Here is a 20480-nt window from a genome sequence, read left to right as displayed (position 1 = left end):
ATTTCGATTATTCCGTGTGATTTTTGGAGAATTTCAAGAGATGTCGTTTTTGGTAGATTTTGACAAAAGTGGGAAGGCTATACCCTTCCCACTTTTTCATTTTTGGCCAAATTTCAAATTTTGCTTAAAATACATGAATTCGAATCAAAATTGAATGAAAATCACGAAAATCAGGTTTATTTTCCTATTGGTCTTATAGTTTTTGATTTAATCCTTAAAAACCCTAAATTAAGTTGTTGCGCTAACAGCACTGTTTCGTTAATTTTTGAAACGGCTGGTTTAACGAGAAAACCAATAACTAAATCGAAATCAGCGTTCAATTTCGATTATTCCGTGTGATTTTTGGAGAATTTCAAGAGATGTCGTTTTTGGTAGATTTTGACAAAAGTGGGAAGGCTATACCCTTCCCATTTTTTCATTTTTGGCCAAATTTCAAATTTTGCTTAAAATACATGAATTCGAATCAAAATTGAATGAAAATCACGAAAATCAGGCTTATTTTCATATTGGTCTTATAGTTTTTGATTTAATCCTTAAAAACCCTAAATTAAGTTGTTGCGCTAACAGCACTGTTTCGTTAATTTTTGAAACGGCTGGTTTAACGAGAAAACCAATTACTAAATCGAAATCAGCGTTCAATTTCGATTATTCCGTGTGATTTTTGGAGAATTTCAAGAGATGTCGTTTTTGGTAGATTTTGACAAAAGTGGGAAGGCTATACCCTTCCCACTTTTTCATTTTTGGCCAAATTTCAAATTTTGCTTAAAATACATGAATTCGAATCAAAATTGAATGAAAATCACGAAAATCAGGTTTATTTTCCTATTGGTCTTATAGTTTTTGATTTAATCCTTAAAAACCGTAAATTAAGTTGTTGCGCTAACAGCACTGTTTCGTTAATTTTTGAAACGGCTGGTTTAACGAGAAAACCAATAACTAAATCGAAATCAGCGTTCAATTTCGATTATTCCGTGTGATTTTTGGAGAATTTCAAGAGATGTCGTTTTTGGTAGATTTTGACAAAAGTGGGAAGGCTATACCCTTCCCACTTTTTCATTTTTGGCCAAATTTCAAATTTTGCTTAAAATACATGAATTCGAATCAAAATTGAATGAAAATCACGAAAATCAGGTTTATTTTCCTATTGGTCTTATAGTTTTTGATTTAATCCTTTAAAAAACCCTAAATTAAGTTGTTGCGCTAACAGCACTGTTTCGTTAATTTTTGAAACGGCTGTTTTAACGAGAAAACCAATAACTAAATCGAAATCAGCGTTCAATTTCGATTATTCCGTGTGATTTTTGGAGAATTTCAAGAGATGTCGTTTTTGGTAGATTTTGACAAAAGTGGGAAGGCTATACCCTTCCCACTTTTTCATTTTTGGCCAAATTTCAAATTTTGCTTAAAATACATGAATTCGTATGAAAATTGAATGAAAATCACGAAAATCAGGTTTATTTTCCTATTGGTCTTATAGTTTTTGATTTAATCCTTAAAAACCCTAAATTAAGTTGTTGCGCTAACAGCACTGTTTCGTTAATTTTTGAAACGGCTGGTTTAACGAGAAAACCAATAACTAAATCGAAATCAGCGTTCAATTTCGATTATTCCGTGTGATTTTTGGAGAATTTCAAGAGATGTCGTTTTTGGTAGATTTTGACAAAAGTGGGAAGGCTATACCCTTCCCACTTTTTCATTTTTGGCCAAATTTCAAATTTTGCTTAAAATACATGAATTCGAATCAAAATTGAATGAAAATCACGAAAATCAGGTTTATTTTCCTATTGGTCTTATAGTTTTTGATTTAATCCTTAAAAACCCTAAATTAAGTTGTTGCGCTAACAGCACTGTTTCGTTAATTTTTGAAACGGCTGGTTTAACGAGAAAACCAATAACTAAATCGAAATCAGCGTTCAATTTCGATTATTCCGTGTGATTTTTGGAGAATTTCAAGAGATGTCGTTTTTTGGTGTTTTTGAAAAATGTGGGAAGGCTATACCCTTCCCCCCTTTTTTTTTTTTGCCAAATTTCAAATTTTTGCTTAAAATACATGAATTCGAATCAAAATTGAATGAAAATCACGAAAATCAGGTTTATTTTCCTATTGGTCTTATAGTTTTTGATTTTATACCTAAAAACCCTAAATTAAGTTGTTGCGCTAACAGCACTGTTTCGTTAATTTTTGAAACGGCTGGTTTAACGAGAAAACCAATTACTAAATCGAAATCAGCGTTCAATTTCGATTATTCCGTGTGATTTTTGGAGAATTTCAAGAGATGTCGTTTTTGGTAGATTTTGACAAAAGTGGGAAGGCTATACCCTTCCCACTTTTTCATTTTTGGCCAAATTTCAAATTTTGCTTAAAATACATGAATTCGAATCAAAATTGAATGAAAATCACGAAAATCAGGCTTATTTTCATATTGGACTTATAGTTTTGATTTAATCCTTAAAACCCTAAATGATTTTCTTAAAACCTAAATTAAGTTGTTGCGCTAACAGCACTGTTTCGTTAATTTTTGAAACGGCTGGTTTAACGAGAAAACCAATCACTAAATCGAAATCAGCGTTCAATTTCGATTATTCCGTGTGATTTTTGGAGAATTTCAAGAGATGTCGTTTTTGGTAGATTTTGACAAAAGTGGGAAGGCCCTCCCCCTTTTCCCTTTTCGGCCAAATTTCAAATTTTGCTTAAAATACATGAATTCGAATCAAAATTGAATGAAAATCACGAAAATCAGGTTTATTTTCCTATTGGTCTTATAGTTTTTGATTTAATCCCTAAAAACCGTAAATTAAGTTGTTGCGCTAACAGCACTGTTTCGTTAATTTTTGAAACGGCTGGTTTAACGAGAAAACCAATAACTAAATCGAAATCAGCGTTCAATTTCGATTATTCCGTGTGATTTTTGGAGAATTTCAAGAGATGTCGTTTTTGGTAGATTTTGACAAAAGTGGGAAGGCTATACCCTTCCCACTTTTTCATTTTTGGCCAAATTTCAAATTTTGCTTAAAATACATGAATTCGAATCAAAATTGAATGAAAATCACGAAAATCAGGTTTATTTTCCTATTGGTCTTATAGTTTTTGATTTAATCCTTAAAAACCCTAAATTAAGTTGTTGCGCTAACAGCACTGTTTCGTTAATTTTTGAAACGGCTGTTTTAACGAGAAAACCAATAACTAAATCGAAATCAGCGTTCAATTTCGATTATTCCGTGTGATTTTTGGAGAATTTCAAGAGATGTCGTTTTTGGTAGATTTTGACAAAAGTGGGAAGGCTATACCCTTCCCACTTTTTCATTTTTGGCCAAATTTCAAATTTTGCTTAAAATACATGAATTCGAATCAAAATTGAATGAAAATCACGAAAATCAGGTTTATTTTCCTATTGGTCTTATAGTTTTTGATTTAATCCTTAAAAACCCTAAATTAAGTTGTTGCGCTAACAGCACTGTTTCGTTAATTTTTGAAACGGCTGGTTTAACGAGAAAACCAATAACTAAATCGAAATCAGCGTTCAATTTCGATTATTCCGTGTGATTTTTGGAGAATTTCAAGAGATGTCGTTTTTGGTAGATTTTGACAAAAGTGGGAAGGCTATACCCTTCCCACTTTTTCATTTTTGGCCAAATTTCAAATTTTGCTTAAAATACATGAATTCGAATCAAAATTGAATGAAAATCACGAAAATCAGGTTTATTTTCCTATTGGTCTTATAGTTTTTGATTTAATCCTTAAAAACCCTAAATTAAGTTGTTGCGCTAACAGCACTGTTTCGTTAATTTTTGAAACGGCTGGTTTAACGAGAAAACCAATAACTAAATCGAAATCAGCGTTCAATTTCGATTATTCCGTGTGATTTTTGGAGAATTTCAAGAGATGTCGTTTTTGGTAGATTTTGACAAAAGTGGGAAGGCTATACCCTTCCCACTTTTTCATTTTTGGCCAAATTTCAAATTTTGCTTAAAATACATGAATTCGAATCAAAATTGAATGAAAATCACGAAAATCAGGCTTATTTTCATATTGGACTTATAGTTTTTGATTTAATCCTTAAAAACCCTAAATTAAGTTGTTGCGCTAACAGCACTGTTTCGTTAATTTTTGAAACGGCTGGTTTAACGAGAAAACCAATCACTAAATCGAAATCAGCGTTCAATTTCGATTATTCCGTGTGATTTTTGGAGAATTTCAAGAGATGTCGTTTTTGGTAGATTTTGACAAAAGTGGGAAGGCTATACCCTTCCCACTTTTTCATTTTTGGCCAAATTTCAAATTTTGCTTAAAATACATGAATTCGAATCAAAATTGAATGAAAATCACGAAAATCAGGTTTATTTTCCTATTGGTCTTATAGTTTTTGATTTAATCCTTAAAAACCGTAAATTAAGTTGTTGCGCTAACAGCACTGTTTCGTTAATTTTTGAAACGGCTGGTTTAACGAGAAAACCAATAACTAAATCGAAATCAGCGTTCAATTTCGATTATTCCGTGTGATTTTTGGAGAATTTCAAGAGATGTCGTTTTTGGTAGATTTTGACAAAAGTGGGAAGGCTATACCCTTCCCACTTTTTCATTTTGGCCAAATTTCAAATTTTGCTTAAAATACATGAATTCGAATCAAAATTGAATGAAAATCACGAAAATCAGGTTTATTTTCCTATTGGTCTTATAGTTTTTGATTTAATCCTTATTAAAACCCTAAATTAAGTTGTTGCGCTAACAGCACTGTTTCGTTAATTTTTGAAACGGCTGTTTTAACGAGAAAACCAATAACTAAATCGAAATCAGCGTTCAATTTCGATTATTCCGTGTGATTTTTGGAGAATTTCAAGAGATGTCGTTTTTGGTAGATTTTGACAAAAGTGGGAAGGCTATACCCTTCCCACTTTTTCATTTTCCTGGCCAAATTTCAAATTTTGCTTAAAATACATGAATTCGTATGAAAATTGAATGAAAATCACGAAAATCAGGTTTATTTTCCTATTGGTCTTATAGTTTTTGATTTAATCCTTAAAAACCCTAAATTAAGTTGTTGCGCTAACAGCACTGTTTCGTTAATTTTTGAAACGGCTGGTTTAACGAGAAAACCAATAACTAAATCGAAATCAGCGTTCAATTTCGATTATTCCGTCTGATTTTTGGAGAATTTCAAGAGATGTCATTTTTGGCCCATTTTGATAAAAGTTGGAAGGCTATACCCTTCCCACTTTTTCATTTATGACCAAATTTCAAATTTGGCTTAAAATACATGATATAGATTCAGTATTGAATGAAAATCACGGAAATCAGGTTTATTTTTCTATTGGTCTTATAGTTTTTCATTTACATGTTAAAAACCATAAATGAAGTTGGTGCGCTAACAGAACTGTTTTCGTTAATTTTTTAAACGGCTAGTCTAAAGAGAAAACCAATGACTAAATTAAAATCAGCGTTCAATTTCCATTATGCCGTCTGATTTTTGGAGAATTTCAAGAGATGTCATTTTTGCCCGATTTTGACAAAAGTGGAAAGGCTATACCCTTCCCACTTTTTCATTTTTGGCCAAATTTTAAATTTGGCTTAAAATACATGATTTAGATTCAGAATTGAATGAAAATCACGGAAATCAGGTTTATTTTTTTATTGGTCTTATAGTTTTTCATTTACTTGTTAAAAACCATAAATGAAGTTGGTGCGCTAACAGAACTGTTTTCGTTAATTTTTTTAACGGCTAGTCTAAAGAGAAAACCAATGACTAAATCGAAATCAGCGTTCAATTTCGATTGTGCCGTCTGATTTTTGGAGAAATTCATGAGATGTCATTTTTGGCCGATTTTGACAAAAGTGGGAAGGCGGGATGAAGGCGTTGATGATTAGCGCACGCCTCATAGGACATGTATACGGAGTCTGTTTTGCCGGAAGAGAAAACGTTTTCCGAGATATTATGGCGAATTGGCGACCAGGCCGTACCCTATCGGGAACTTCCTGAACGGAGTGAGGGCCCCTAGTGGGAAGGCGGGATGAAGGCGTTGATGATCTGCGCACGCCTCATAGGACATGTATACGGAGTCTGTTTTGCCGGAAGAACAAACGGTTTCCGAGATATTATGGCGAATTGGCGACCAGGCCGTACCCTATCGGGAACTTCCTGAACGGAGTGAGGGCCCCTAGTATGACAGCACTCGTCAAACAACGTTTCGGGTTCTACTAGTATCTGGCTAGATGCATGGCCTACTAAATGGTTAAGGCCAGTAAACTTCAATCTTCCCTATGAAGGCGAGAGGATTTGCTACCAAAGCCAATCAGAATCCTTTCTGATCACGTGCCGATTAGGGCCAATCAGAAGAGGGAGGATACGACGACGCCATCTAGTGCTCGATAGTGTGACTCCTTAAATAAGAACAATTTACAGAGGACAGGGAATTTGACAGACAGACAGCTTAAGATGCTGAAGTAAGTGGTAGCTCAGTGGTAGATGAGCGGCATGATAAGTCAAAGGTCCAGAGTTCAAATCCCACACGTAGCTGAAAATAATGTTTTTGGATTTTGTTTGTTTTTTTGTCACACCGCAGACGTCGGCCATTTCTGTCTGTCAAATTCCCTGTCCTCTGTAAATTGTTATTATTTAAGGAGTCACACTATCGAGCGCTAGATGGCGTCGTCGTATCCTCCCTCTCCTGATTGGATCTGATCAGCACGTGATCAGAATGGATTCTGATTGGATCTTGCAAGAAAATTTGGCCACGCCTCTCCCCTTCATGGAGTACCATACAAGTTTACTGGCCTTAACCATTTAGTAGGCCATGCTAGATGCAAGCTAGACTGCGCAAGGCTCTTTCAATGGTTCGTCTGCTCACGAACTGTCGCGCATGCGTGAATGAAAATGACACGAGGAATTACTGTTTTATACTTTTATCATAGACAACGAAGTGGAAGACCACGAAGGGGGCCATAAGGCTGAGAGGACGGTAGGTAGCGATGCGCGTGAGATGCCGCATAGTGGCGCTGAGTCCGCTAAGATAATAATTTTGGGTTTCCCTACTGATCCAATGCTTCACACACCGTAATTTTTAATTAAATCATGCACGGTATCACTTTGGTATGCACATGTAAATTAAGCACAAAAAATTCAGCATATCGTGTGAATTATTTTATATTTTTAGTGGTTGGGTAACCTACTTTCATAAAATGTTTTATTTTTCCCCATTTCCCGAGACAAATTTTTTTTTTTTTTCGAATTTTCGAGATAGGGAAAATGGGGGAAAATAAAACATTTTATGAACGTAGGTTACCCAACCACTAAAAATATGAAATAATTCACACGATATGCTGAATTTTTGTGCTTAATTTACATGTGCATACCAAAGTGATACCGTGCATGATTTAATTAAAAATTACGGTGTGTGAAGCATTGGATCAGTAGGGAAACCCAAAATTATTATCTTAGCGGACTCAGCGCCACTATGCGGCATCTCACGCGCATCGCTACAGAGGGATATAGGCGTTAGCGGTCTTCCACTTCGTTGTCTATGCTTTTATAACCCTCTACTTATCCATCGTTTTTTATCTGAACTACTGAGTTACTGGGAAAAACCGAGTAAGTCGATTGATTTGCGACGTAAACAAAAGAAAGCGTTTTTCCATGGTCTAGCTTAACATAGTCTATATCAAATCTATTACGCCTTAAAAATTCTGTTTATTTGTATTTCCGAAATCTTGGATTCAGTAAAATTTTTCCTATTTACAACATGAATCTCAAATATGCCTATACACATCTTATAGAAACCACTAGTAGGTCAACTATTGTTCTGTTGTAATTTAAGCTGATGAAACCCACACTTTTCTATAATGATTACTGAAAAGCTAGCAATATCAATAGTGCTGAAGATGTTAAAATTGGATATATTTCAATATTCAGACTCTTAATGGTCCATCAAGATTTTCCACTTTGCAACTGTTTTGCCGAAAGTACCTGAAGTCACAAATTATGCCTAAACCTTAGTATCAGAACAATTAATTCTTTAAAACAGTTCCTATAATTACCATTTCATCACATTTTTTATGCAGCAAATGAATTTTGTCAATTATGCATTTCCTTTTTGCTCTGGCTTCTTTTTGGTTTTCTTTGAAGCTGAGTTCATCAAGAGCTATCAAAATTGTCATCAATTCCTCGCCCAAACAATTGATTTTTTTTACAGTTTTTGGTAAATTATCAATCAATGGCTTAGGTGCAAACCCCTAGTAAATGTGTAAAAGTTAAAGACATACACTAATATAGGCAAAATGTAAAAATTATTGTGAGCAAATACCCTTTCTATTTCTAGAATATCCTTTTCAAAACCATTAAGTTGTCTTGCAAGAGAGTCACACGATACTTCCCATTTCTTCATTAGTTTGTAATTTTCATCCTCTTCATCAGCTTTTTTACCGAGCACTAAAACTTTTGCAGGAGATTTTAATCCTAGGGTGCCTAAATGTTTATTCATGTCTTCGGCATGGTTGTTTAGAGCTCGACCATTATATATAATTCTTTGGCAGTGAACAGGAATTTCTGTTTCTCGTTCGATTTCGGCACACAGATCACCAACGGACGTTTGAAAGGTAACGTGTAACTCAAATTTTTTATTTCCTGAAAGAAGAAACACGATTAATTAGAGAAAACCTTCACTGAGTATTGTTTTTTAAATAAAAGATAAAATAACCATTTTTTCCTTGAACAATCAAAATATTGTCGTTGCCCATTTTAGAAGCAAGTGTTGCACCCTGTAATGAAAACTATGACATAAGCAGACGACAAAACGCGATTCGTGTTTTCGTTTAACGACCGTTCAAAGGTGTTATTCCGAGTTTCTTAAGCTAGAGACTTCAAAGTTATTAAATTCACACAAAAAGCAATGAAAAATTATTTATTTACTTGAAGTAAAAGGCAATCTAAACAAAGCAATGTACAGCCTCCGCGACTTCTCTCAGAAAGAAAAAGAGCTAATGAAATTCGCCGAATTGTCTGGAATCGTTATGAATCCCAGAATTCTGAGGTATTCAAAAGCGTTCTCTAACCAAACCTATTAATTTATCTAATTGTTTCAGCATTTTCTATTTCTCAGAAGCATCATTGAACTCCTTCAGGCAAACACTTCTCCAGCATCTATCATACAAATGTTGAATGAATTATCAATCTTTCGTGTTCAGGAGAAGACAAGGAGACAAAAGATGCTAAAACATTTGAGCGAAAAATGATTTTGTAGCAAATGAACTTGTTTCTCTTCAAATATATTTTTTAAATTCCCTTTGCATTAGAAAATGCTACAGTAAAGTAGTTTGATGGAGAAGGTTTCAGCCAATTCTGTGTTCTTCAATGTTTGTTATTTTTCAAGATTTTGGGTAATGAAGAGGGAAGTTGTTTTAAAACAAAAAATTCTTTAAAAAAAAGTTCTCAATAAATAATTCCTCAGTAGGGTAGTTGACTTTTTCCAGAGGAAAAATCTTGATTGATTCAAGTTGAATTAAACTTCAAAGGGTACCAATTCAGCCAGTTTAACTTGATAGCTGTTTCCAGGAAACATATACTGATGGATATGATAAAAAAAAAAAAAGGTGCAGGCTGAAAAAGTTTACCGAAAACAACAGCTGCACAGATTGAAAAGTTTTGAAATTCAAGAAGGAACAAGAAAAAATATGAAGAAAAATATTCGTTTCTGTCAATTACAGGTTAGATGGGCGATTGAAACCTCTGCCACCTATTTTGTACGGCGAAGAAAAGAAAAGAAAAAAGAAAAAAAAAAAAAAAAAAAAGGATGCGCTTTAATAAACAGATGGCAATGGTTTCAAATGTATCCACTGCAAGAATTTTGTTCACTCAGTTTCACCAGTTGCCTAGGTCGTCTGTCGGTACATGAACAGGAGGAAGTGTTAATACCCTTTTCATTTCTTTCTGAAGAACAAAATCGAAGGAAATTTATGGGAAGAGATGAATTGAATTCTTGTAGGTAGACTTTGATTGGTTTGGAAATTTTTTGTGTTTTGTATCTGTTTGGTTATTTTTTGTATGTGGACAACTTATTGATTATGAGGAACCAATTGTTGCATATGGGAAGGCTGCCCACCTATTACTTCAAACACAAAGTATCAATCAATCGACCGACCAGCCGTACTTGACTTGATAATTGAATTCAAAAAATTTCCTAAATTATTTTGTTGCTAAAAGCAAATCAGACCAAGCGTTGCAGTGCTTGATTACCGGGGGCTTGCTGAATGTAATGAATTTGAGGTATGGGCATGCCCATTGCGGCCGATGACCCGAGCGGAAGGAGCTGCACACCCTGTGGACCTCCTGGACCGACAGACGGACCAGAAACGCCCGGTGGCAGCTGGGTATGACCTGGAGGTAATAATACCATAGGATATGGGGCGTGGTGGCTATGAAGGGGACCTTGTGAGTGTCCGTGATGTCCTCCTGAAATAAAGAGGGTAAAATTTTAACTTTTTTTTTACATTCCCTCCATCCCTCCGCAAGCACAGGCGATAACATACCAGCTGTTTGGTAAATCAATTGAGGGGGATTCCCGGCTTGAGTTTGGGCCATTGAGTGCTGTTGAGCTGGCGACGGAGTCGAATTTGGGTGGTGGTGTTGTTGCTGTTGCGAAGGTGCCATTTGACCTTGGTTGTTCATTCCTTGGCCATGGCCCGGTGACATATGTGACGTCATGTAGATTGGACCGTGTCCCGTTGTCATTGTATCACCGTAAGAAGAGTTTGAAACCATGCCCTGCATTTGCGGTCCAACTAAGCGCATCGCGTACAACTGCAACATAAAATCATGATTAAGCAAAATGATTCTATGACACATCGAACTGCTTACTAAAACTCTTTAGGAGCTAATCTGGAGAATAAGCGAATAAGAACGTCAAGCACTACTTTACCTGTGTATAAGGCTGGGGTGTCCCTTGCATCATGGCACCTTGCGGCGGATAGAAGATCTGTTGTCCACTAATTGGGGCAGGTGCCATCAAAGGCTGTCCCGTGGCGGCGGCCACGTGCATCGATGACGCTAAATCCGGTCGATGGTTGACGGGCATCGGTGAGGCTGCATTAGATTATAGCCAATGAAATAACAAACTTAAGTTAAACTACTACATTTAGAAAAGAAAAATCTCACGTTTGCGGAATCGCGTTCCACCTGGATTATGGGATGCATAGTGTGGCTGATTGCCACCTTGATTGGGTCCCTGATTTTGTACTCCACCCGCATTCGCTTGAACGTAGTGAACGACAGGCATTAGAGGAAGCCCTTGCGCTGGACTACCCGAACCACCCATACCACCTCCCATTGAAGGTCCTAGTTGGCCCATAGGGGCAGGTATCAACATTTGTCCACTTTGTTGAGTCTGTGGCGTATGAGACCGAGGGGGGGTCTATGCGAAAGCATTACAAAAAAAGTTTTAAAACGTCGCAGGATTTGTAAATGAATTAACAAACTTACTGGTACAAAGACCCGGGCGTTTGGATTTAGTACAAATTCTTTCGCATTTGGATTCAAGCTAGATTTCTTCAACGTGTCTGACGACATCTTTTCTACGGATTCGCCTACTTTATCTTCCACTGGTGTTGCTTCGCGAGGGGTACCAACACTAGCGCCAGGAGGCGTGACCACAGTGGGCGTCGAATTGACCTGCACGGGACTGACCACCGGTGAACGAGATGGCTGTGCCGGAACAGTCTGAGCAGAAGGCGTAGCCACGGGTGCCGTTGGGGCGGCAGGAGTCAAGGCAGATGTGGCGCCAGAGGCTGGGGAAATAACGGGTGCAACTGGAGCCGGTGGAGGCGGAGTACTTGTTTTGTTAGGTGTTGGAGCCGGGTTGCCTGTCGTAGGAGAAGGAGCTGCTTTATTCTCTTCCACAGGGGTACTTTCGGCTGGCCCTGACAAAGCAAGGCGAAAATCTTGACCGAACTTCTTCAGATCGGAGTTTTGATCGTCTCTGGTCTTGCCTATTCAATATAGAAAAGTTAGTTTCATATTTCATTACGTGTAGATAGAAACATGCTTACCCGCGTAAGTCTTCCGTTGCTCCTTCGGACCATGATCCCGTTGGGGCAAAGACGAAACTGGGACGTGGGAATGGGATGGAGCATGACCGCTTTTCGAATCGTAAGCCGAGTCGCGGATGACTTTTCGCTCATCGCCGTTCGCCACACGAGAGTCGGATTGTTGAGCAGAATTTTTATTGTTATTATATCCACCAGGCGGTCCTTGGGAGCGACCATAATAGGGACCAGAAGACGAACCCCGTCCCTGGGAAGATCCTTGGAATGGCTGATGCTGTGGCCCACCCTGATGGTAACTTCCACCTGCATGATGTACTGACCCAGAGTTGTTTGGGTGCGACTGCGAAGTGCGACCATCACCGTCGTAGTTATTGCCTCCGTGGTAGGATCCAGATCCAGATCCACTTCCTCCGCCTCCTCCACCTCCTACCGACTGATGTCTCGGAGCTAGGTTGGAGTGGGCATGTCCTCCATGAGCACCGTGCGGAGGGGGAGTTGAGCGCACCATCTTGCCCATGTTTTGAATACCACTTTTAATAGGCCGCTTATTCGGATGAACGTATTTCGCTGCCAATAGAAATGGGACATGTTTAGTGCTTTTTGTCCATCTGCATAAACGAACAGCTATGGCTAACTTACAGTTATGGGCACTACCCCCGCCGGCATTGGTGGACGCCGTGCTTCCTCCGCTGCCACTCGCTGCGGTCCCTCCTCGGTCAGACGAACGATTACTGAAGTCTCGGAAGTCACGTGGCTCACGGCGTTCACGTGGCTCGTGGTTTGGTCTCACTACGGCTGAGAATTTTTCTTCTTCGTCACTGGCATTTTCTAGGTCTGCCTGCGCTTTAGAGACGGCGTTCCCTTCGATACTGTTAGCTAGGAGAGACGCTTGAGCTTCTCTTTCCCTGTCATACACAATATAATTTTTAGTGGTTCGATCACCACAGTTGATGAAGAAAAGAACTAATCTTACTTGAATTCAGCCGAGTCCCTCCTTTCAAGTTTACATGTATACTGTGACAAGTCTTCAACGAAACTCGTCTGAACTCCGTACACTTTTTCGTTTCTCGCAAACATTTCATTAGGATCCCATCCATTCTAGGCAAGCAAAAGCAATATTGTCAATTCAGAGGCAGCTGGGACGAAAAACCTGTTTAGATTACCGCATTATCCAAGGAAATGTTACAGTCATCACCATCTCCCTCCCAGGGTTCAAGCTCTTTTTCTCCACTGAGCCCGTTAAAACGGCTTATGGAAGTATCGGTGGCAAAATCTGCGGAATTGACAATATCAATATCAGTTACGTATAAATACTGAAAACATCTGGGTGGATACCTTTAGTGGCATAGTCCAATTCCACATCTTTGGAGCTCATCATCACAATCATTTGGGAACCAAAGACAACCTCCCTAGAAACTGATTTAACATCAATCTTATCAGGTTGGCTGGGGTCAACTGTATGAACCAGTTCTAAAACAACTTCTAACTGAGGAGAAAATGTGCTAAAAATTCCTTCAAATATTTTCCCATTCGAAAGCTGGATCTAAAAACACAAACCAAGATAGTAAACTTTAAGATTAACCTAGCAAGACACGATCACATTATACACCATACCTGAACTGTATTCCCCATAAGGGAAGTAATTGTTTCACAGAATCTTAAATTCTGGTAAATGCCTTCATATGGGATATCTTTGTCAGATTTGTTTCTAGAAGGTGGTGTGTTGCGACTCGTAACAGCAACATTGCAGTTCCCCGATGAATTTTGAGGGGTGGAGGGTTTGCCCATCTTTGCTTTAGACTTATTCATTTTGTTTGTCCTCCAGAGTTTTCAACTTGTGATAATAAGAGGGTCCTTAGAATACTCATACAACTAACAAAACTCCAATAACAGTCTGAAATGAGACCCACAAAAAACATATAAATGGTGGGTTAAACTCAGAATTAATTCGAAGATTGGTCACAAAACTGGCTATTACCTTGAATAATGTTCAATTCCCTGCTTGTTCCTAAATCGTTTGCGTGGAGTTCAGGGCTCACTTGATAGAAAAAGAACAAGATTATGCGATCTCGGGAACCAGACGAGTAACTTGTGTGTTGGGCCGGTATTTCACGCACGATTTTACCCTTTTGTCGTTCAAATATGCGTGCAGAAACGTGAGGTTTAATGGTCAATTCGCGGCCGAGGAGTTCAATTGAGGATAGTGCTCGCTTTCTTTCCGTCACAGGAAAGGGTAGAGATTTAATACGCCAAAGAAAACGTTTTTAGACCTAAGACGTTAAAAATCCACCACCATCAAGAAGTCATTCTGTGTGTCTTGTATGTTCAGTGTGTTCAATGTAATACATATGGCCACCACTGGGAAAAAAAAGTGTAGATACTCGCCTTTCTCAATCTCAAGAGATGATATTCAAATCCGATAGAGAGAAGTTTTCTCAGCTGTCTAAAACTCTTTTCCAGTCACAAAATTCGAAAAGATCCTATGCCCGTCGTTTTTAACAGATGAATCGATGAGGATAATGTGAAATTGATAAAGGATCTATTTTAAGCGCGTAGGAATTGGGAGACCTTGCGAAAGTCCCCGAAGAACATGAACTGTCTCCTCATAGGTGGCAGTAAAGTATTTATTTAACGAACGAAAGTCATCTAGCGGTGAATAAGAATAACAACGTAAAGAAAAATAACACAAGAAAACACACAAAAACTATTTCCAGAGAACTTTTTTTATTTGCTAAAATTCATAGGCAGTAAATTCAGCTACGGAAAACAATAATAATAAAGCATAGAATATACGAATATATATGTTATCGTTGTGGAATATACGGAATAAACCACCACTGTATGACAGACCAAAAGTGTTTCATTTAAGCTTGGTAATGAACTAACTGAAAGACAAAATAATTCTCAAAGACGTATTTTTCTGTATTAAATGCCAAACATGGTATTTAAAATGGGGAGTTTTTCATGTCTTTTTCTCTGCGTGCGCGATCCAAAATTAATCATAGGCTATAGGACAAACGTACTTAAGCAATTGGCATGATGCTGGCAATAATGCTGTCCATATGCCCATGATGTCTAGCTTAATCCATGGACTACGATTACGTTCCAAACATTACAAGCAGAATATCTTACTTGTCACTTTCAAAAGGTAAAAGTTATCTAGTTATTTTACCAACCGACAAGTATTCCTTACTCAATCAAATTCACGAACGAAGAAACCGGGTAGCATCGAACAGAAAGTCTATTTTGAACAGCAGAAGAGAAGATGTTCAGACTTCAGATAATGACGATTCTAAACAGCCTCTCGAGGCTCTGACGTTGCCGCGATGTTAGTATCAGAACGTCGTGGATTTCTTATAAATTCACGTAAATAGAAAAGTGGAATTGTATAGAATAGCGGATATTTTTTATTACGAATAAATTTTTGATTCGTTGTTGACAGCTAGAACCTCAGTCATATAGCTGTTCTGCTGTTGCACCTTGCACGGGAAAATTGACGATAGTGAGAGACTTGGATAAGAGGTGGAGTAAAGTTGGCACGTTTTGCGTTGTCTGCTAATGTTGACTATTAGAACTTGGATATTGGATTTATTTCTTTCTGCAGTGGACATTGCCTAAAAAGATTCCATAACTTCGTATTTTGCTTGAGATTTACGTATCATTTTAACTTATTAAACCTGTTTTTCACCAATCTTTTTGAGGTAAATGAAATCGCATTATTCAAACCGTAGCTCTTAGAAATAATTACGTCAGTTTCGATTCCGTGTAGGACGATTTGGAAATCTTGCATCTGCATGTTTTCTTTGTCGACATTTTGTCTCAGTCCACAGGAAATACAGAAAATATTTTGTTTAGGAAGATGTTGATTCCTAGATACTTGATCATGGTTGTGTAGGTGTCATGTTGCTTCTGCTTTGCTGACTTTATCATTCTTCATTCTGATAATGATGATATGTTTGGCTTAGTGGCAGTTGCAGTATAACCAAATCATTCTGGTTTTTACAACAACATTTTTTGCTGCCAAGTTGTTGTTATTGCTGATGGAAGGTTTTAGTGATTCAACTTTTCGCATTAGGTGACACAGAAACTAAGGAAATAAATATGACACTCTGTGCATTGAAAGTGCTATGATATTTGATTTAAACAATTCTGGTGACCCTGGATTGAATTTACAGTTTCTCTTTATTTGTTACAGGTTTCACTCTCGAGAGCTTCAACATGTCAGCACTATTTGTCAGGTTACCTCAAACAGCCTTTAGAATAAATCTTCACCGAGTTATTATTCCTTGCCAACAAAAATGCACTAGCCAATGGCTGTCATCGCGTTTGCGACCTGGAGATGTTCGGCGTGTTAGCTTCACATACTACTCAACAGGTAAACTAACCTACTTAAAACACTAAACCTATTTACTATTCAACTATGATGAATAAATAAGAAATCTAAATATACGTGTCAAGAGCATGTATGACGCGTTTCCCTTTCCGTTTGTTTATATGCCCTCTTAGCGCTAACATTACGTAACGAGCACTAAGGCCCTTTAAAAACTAATCATTGCCAGACTTCCTGGACGATTGTTGTGCTTTCGATGCGTCCTATCGCCAGCGTATCCTGGATTCATTTGAGTCCGATTTTATGTTTAAAAAAAACTAGGCAAATTAAACGATTTTTTTTTTTCTAACCAGGAGTCTTTATTCTGCCTTTTCGCCAAAGGAAATCAATTAGGCAATCGCATATGGCGAGCGATAAATTCCTGACGAACGTTGAAAGAGAAAGCTTTGAGAAACTGATTGAAAGAGAGAGCTTCTCTACGCAGCCCAGTCTTTTGAGCCTTTCGCCGAGTCATTTGAAAGAATTCCCATACGTTCAACGATAACCAACGTATTCGCACATCCGAAATTTTGGTTTGATTCTTAGTGCCTCCTCGCCCACTCTCACTTGCCAAAGATTAAGAAGCGCTGATAAGCCAAATATTGTACACACTTGCTTTTTCTCTTTATGCTCACCCGCTCGCCACACTCACAAAACTCCTACAGTATAAGATAGTCAACTGCGTCTACGTCCAGTCTTTCGAGTGCAGTCGTTTCGCATGGTTGGTCGACAGCGCGGTCGTTAATATGAAAGTGACACTAGCAACGCGTTTATCTGGTACCATGGGCGAGGGGGCAACTCATTGGCTCCGGCGGCCCTTTGTCCCGCGCCCCAAAAAATGGACCCCAAGGTGGAAAGGTTAGTGCCCAACGTAATCTCTTGATTATTGAATCATTTTTGGCTTCGTAACACCTCCTTACGTCACTTAATTGTCCCCGTTCGCTGACGGAAGAAAAAAAAAACGAGTAGGTTGTCAAAATTGCACTAGTTTGAAAAGTTAACCGTCCGAAGACATAACCAGTAGTCCCAAGGTCAGTACCCTTCTCGAAGCTTTAAGTGAGTCACTTTCGGTTGCCGGGTTAGCGTGATTGGTTGGCGGTCACCTCGCGTGATGTGGCCAGAGGCTAGTTAGAAACCCGCCAAGTCCCAATCTTCTGCTTCCTATTTAACAGCAACATTGTTTGTTATTCGATTGCGCTGTTTCTAGGCTTTTCGTCTCACATTCGATCGTATTGCTACATGATGCTAGCTAAACCGGATATCCACACAGATTGTGTCGCATCTGCGCTATTGAGACCACAAGCACGTCGCACTACCTCTTTGTTATTCTCCCCTCGTTGGGAACGTTATTATCCTTTTTCAGAACCCTCCCCTAGTTTCTTTTTCCCGTAATCGCGCTAGGCAAGGAATTAGCAATGAAATTAATGTGTGCCTTTTGCAATCGTTTCTAACGCCATTTCCTTTTGATTCCTATCGAATAATCAGGGCCGTTAACGAGGCCGATCTTCAGGCGAAGCGTGTCATCTTCAGCTGGCGAATCGAACGATGTTAAAGCTACCGCCGCGTCGGCGATGGCGGCCACCACCGCGTTTAAAGGTGCTAAAAGCTCGCGGTGGCGTCGCTTCGTGTTGAAACCTTTCGTCTTCGTCCAGTTCTTCTTCGGCATTGGATTGCTGGCTATCGCCTTGAAACAGTTTCGGCGCAAAAACACTCATCCAGCGCAATCGCCAGAGCTTATCGCCAAAGATTGGGAGGTATCTATTGCGGAGAAACTTTATCGCATTAACGGAAAAGAGTTTTTTTTTTTTCATGGTTGTTTTTGTCCGTTTGTCTCTTTATTCGTCACAACTAGATCCTCTACTATCGCATCATCCCCTTCCGTGCCATATCTCGCGCATGGGGTTGGTTAACCAACTGTCATTTACCGGTTTGGGCGCGACGGCCGCTTTTGGTAAGAAAATGATGGAACTCGACTTTCCGTTATTAATGAAAAAGATGTTAAAGATGAATATTGTTTTTTTTTTTGTTGTTGTTTTTTTTCGTGTCACAGGGTCTGTACGCCCGTACGTTTAATTGCAACCTGGAAGAAGCGAAGGATGGTAATCTAGATAATTATTCATGTCTGGCTGAGTTCTTTAGAAGGAAACTTAAGAACGGAGTCAGACCCATTGATTCGGCAAGTGCGGTAGTAGCGCCTTCAGATGGAACCGTGTTGAACTTTGGACGTGTCACAGCTGGTGAGTTCCATGTTTTGTTGTTTGCCACTCACGATGCATAAATTAAAGCAAAAACTTTCAAATGTCTTATTGTAATACATTTCGCTTACAGGCATGATGGAGCAGGTCAAGGGCGTGAGCTACTCGTTGGGTGAGTTTCTCGGTCCGGCATACTGGCGAAATGGACCTGAAGTCCAGCCCGCCGGCCAGACAGAATTGGAATACGAAAAGTCGCTTCTCGTCAACAAGGACAATGACTTATTCCACTGCGTTATCTACTTGGCTCCAGGTATTTCGATACGTTTGAAACAATTTCACGTCGTCGATCATCAACCGCTAAATGGATTCCGGACAAATGTCGTTTTTTCTTTCTCTATTGCTTCCGGCCAATAGGCGATTATCATTGCTTCCATTCACCGGTGGATTGGACAGTCAATTTTCGGCGACATTTTCCAGGTGCTTTACTCAGCGTGAATCCGAGCATAGCCAAATGGGTGGCGGGCCTGTTCAGCCTGAACGAAAGAGCCGTTTATGTTGGCCGATGGAAACACGGTTTCTTTTCGATGACGCCCGTCGGCGCCACCAACGTCGGTTCAATCCGCGTCTACGCCGACGAGAAGCTGAGAACCAACTGCACAAAATGGGCCTTACCTTTGCCTTACTACGACCGATACATGGGCCCCACCGAAACCGATTCGGATGAGATTCCGCTCCACAAAGGCGAAATTTTTGGCGAGTTCAATCTCGGCTCGACGATCGTCCTCATCTTTGAAGCGCCAAAGGATTTCGAATTCAAAATCAGGCCGGGCGAGAAGATCCGAATGGGTCAGCCACTTCACGTCACCGGTTCCAGCGTGAAACAAGAAGCTGCTGCACACTAGCAAAATCAATCTAATCAAATTAGACAAAAGAAGATTGAAATGAGGAAGAAAGCCTATACATATTTTTGACAGTTACGTGCTGATTGTTTAGCGAAAGAAACGTTATGTGGCTCTTTCTCTTGGCTTCAGTGATTCACTTTGTCTTTACGTGTTTACCCATTTGTCGTGTGATGAACGGCATCAACGCCAAAGGAGTCAAATCTACCACTATGTGGCCTGTCTGTTAAACTTTTGTCTTCCACAGCGCAAAAGAGAGAAAAAAAAAACTAATCTGAAACTAAAAGAAACTAGCCCTTCAATTTGGTCGCCCATGTTCCTTATTGTGTTTTGTGATTTCATATCAAAGAGAAACGAGGCCAAATATAAAGGGCTGCTATTCTGGAAACTATAGTATGTGAATTATTATATATAAGCCAAGAGGGGAAAATAGTACTCGAATCAAACACGAAGATACGTCTGATAAAAAATAAAAGAGGAAGGAAGAAATGTTCTAGAAAAAAAGAAAGAAAGACAAACTAAGAAATGTGGGCTGGAACATTTAGTACACAACAGCTGTTGTTTCCGTCTGTTGTTATGTCCTCTTCCATCTTTGTCCTTCCTTTCGCATGATATAGAAAAAAAAAAAAAAACAGACAAAGATAAAAATAAGAAAAAGAGGAAAGAAAAAAAAAAATAGCTTCTAGAAGTTCAATGCACTTCTCATTACCAAGAAGGAGAAGCAGTAGCATCGGGAACCGTAACAAAAAAAACCCCCTCGGAGCAGGACGCCGACGATCATCTTGGGCCTGTCTCATCCTCCTCCCGATACCGCAGCGGTCCACTCACGCTATGAGTACAACCTCCTCGTTTTTCTATCTTCTCCTCATCCACATGGTCATTCACACTATATTAGACGCAACATTTGGATAGTTTCATTTTTTATTTAAATCTTTTTCAGGTCTTTTTTTTTAGTTTCTTTTGTTTAGCGATGAACGTGTGTCTATTGT

The 20480-nt window shown here is 38.8% G+C and overlaps 3 protein-coding genes and 1 long non-coding RNA gene across 7 annotated transcripts; 2 read left to right on the top strand and 2 right to left on the bottom strand.

Annotated features, from left to right (window-relative positions):
- The first annotated feature begins 7311 nt into the window (after positions 1-7311).
- Positions 7312-9273, top strand: LOC116929873. 2 transcript variants are annotated; one of them, XR_006650528.1, is made up of 5 exons: positions 7312-7583; positions 8525-8587; positions 8734-8820; positions 8907-9021; positions 9074-9273. It is a non-coding gene; the product is annotated as an uncharacterized LOC116929873 (long non-coding RNA). The 2 variants fall into 2 exon arrangements; XR_006650527.1 differs by lacking the exon at positions 7312-7583 and having other exon boundaries at positions 8447-8587.
- On the bottom strand, positions 7663-8826 carry LOC116929856. Its single transcript, XM_032937221.2, has 4 exons — positions 8689-8826; positions 8296-8615; positions 8030-8224; positions 7663-7958 (listed from the first exon to the last, which is right to left on the bottom strand). The coding sequence occupies exons 1-4, from the start codon at positions 8726-8728 to the stop codon at positions 7920-7922; spliced, it is 594 nt and encodes a 197-aa protein (XP_032793112.1). The 5' UTR covers positions 8729-8826; the 3' UTR covers positions 7663-7919.
- LOC116929842 (ataxin-2-like protein) lies at positions 9241-14384 on the bottom strand. Its single transcript, XM_032937203.2, has 13 exons — positions 14007-14384; positions 13643-13922; positions 13364-13571; positions 13192-13301; positions 13002-13126; positions 12668-12933; positions 12032-12595; positions 11466-11971; positions 11142-11397; positions 10906-11069; positions 10517-10787; positions 10224-10439; positions 9241-10095 (listed from the first exon to the last, which is right to left on the bottom strand). The coding sequence occupies exons 2-13, from the start codon at positions 13835-13837 to the stop codon at positions 10043-10045; spliced, it is 2934 nt and encodes a 977-aa protein (XP_032793094.2). The 5' UTR covers positions 13838-13922; positions 14007-14384; the 3' UTR covers positions 9241-10042.
- Positions 14385-15572: 1188 nt separating this feature from the next.
- Positions 15573-19879, top strand: LOC123475443 (phosphatidylserine decarboxylase proenzyme, mitochondrial-like). 3 transcript variants are annotated; one of them, XM_045178098.1, is made up of 7 exons: positions 15573-15729; positions 16224-16403; positions 17883-18151; positions 18250-18348; positions 18448-18634; positions 18726-18902; positions 19007-19879. In XM_045178098.1, the coding sequence occupies exons 2-7, from the start codon at positions 16247-16249 to the stop codon at positions 19492-19494; spliced, it is 1377 nt and encodes a 458-aa protein (XP_045034033.1). In that variant the 5' UTR covers positions 15573-15729; positions 16224-16246; the 3' UTR covers positions 19495-19879. The 3 variants fall into 3 exon arrangements, with proteins under 3 accessions (XP_045034033.1, XP_045034034.1, XP_045034035.1); XM_045178099.1 differs by lacking the exon at positions 15573-15729 and adding an exon at positions 16089-16103; XM_045178100.1 differs by lacking the exons at positions 15573-15729; positions 16224-16403 and adding an exon at positions 17081-17255.
- Positions 19880-20480: the final 601 nt, after the last annotated feature.

Source organism: Daphnia magna, linkage group LG8 (genome assembly GCF_020631705.1).
Source record: "Daphnia magna isolate NIES linkage group LG8, ASM2063170v1.1, whole genome shotgun sequence".
NCBI classification, from domain to species: Eukaryota; Metazoa; Arthropoda; class Branchiopoda; order Diplostraca; family Daphniidae; genus Daphnia; species Daphnia magna.
The sequence above is the reverse complement of the archived record's forward strand: the minus strand, read 5'-3'. Positions and strand labels throughout refer to the sequence as shown.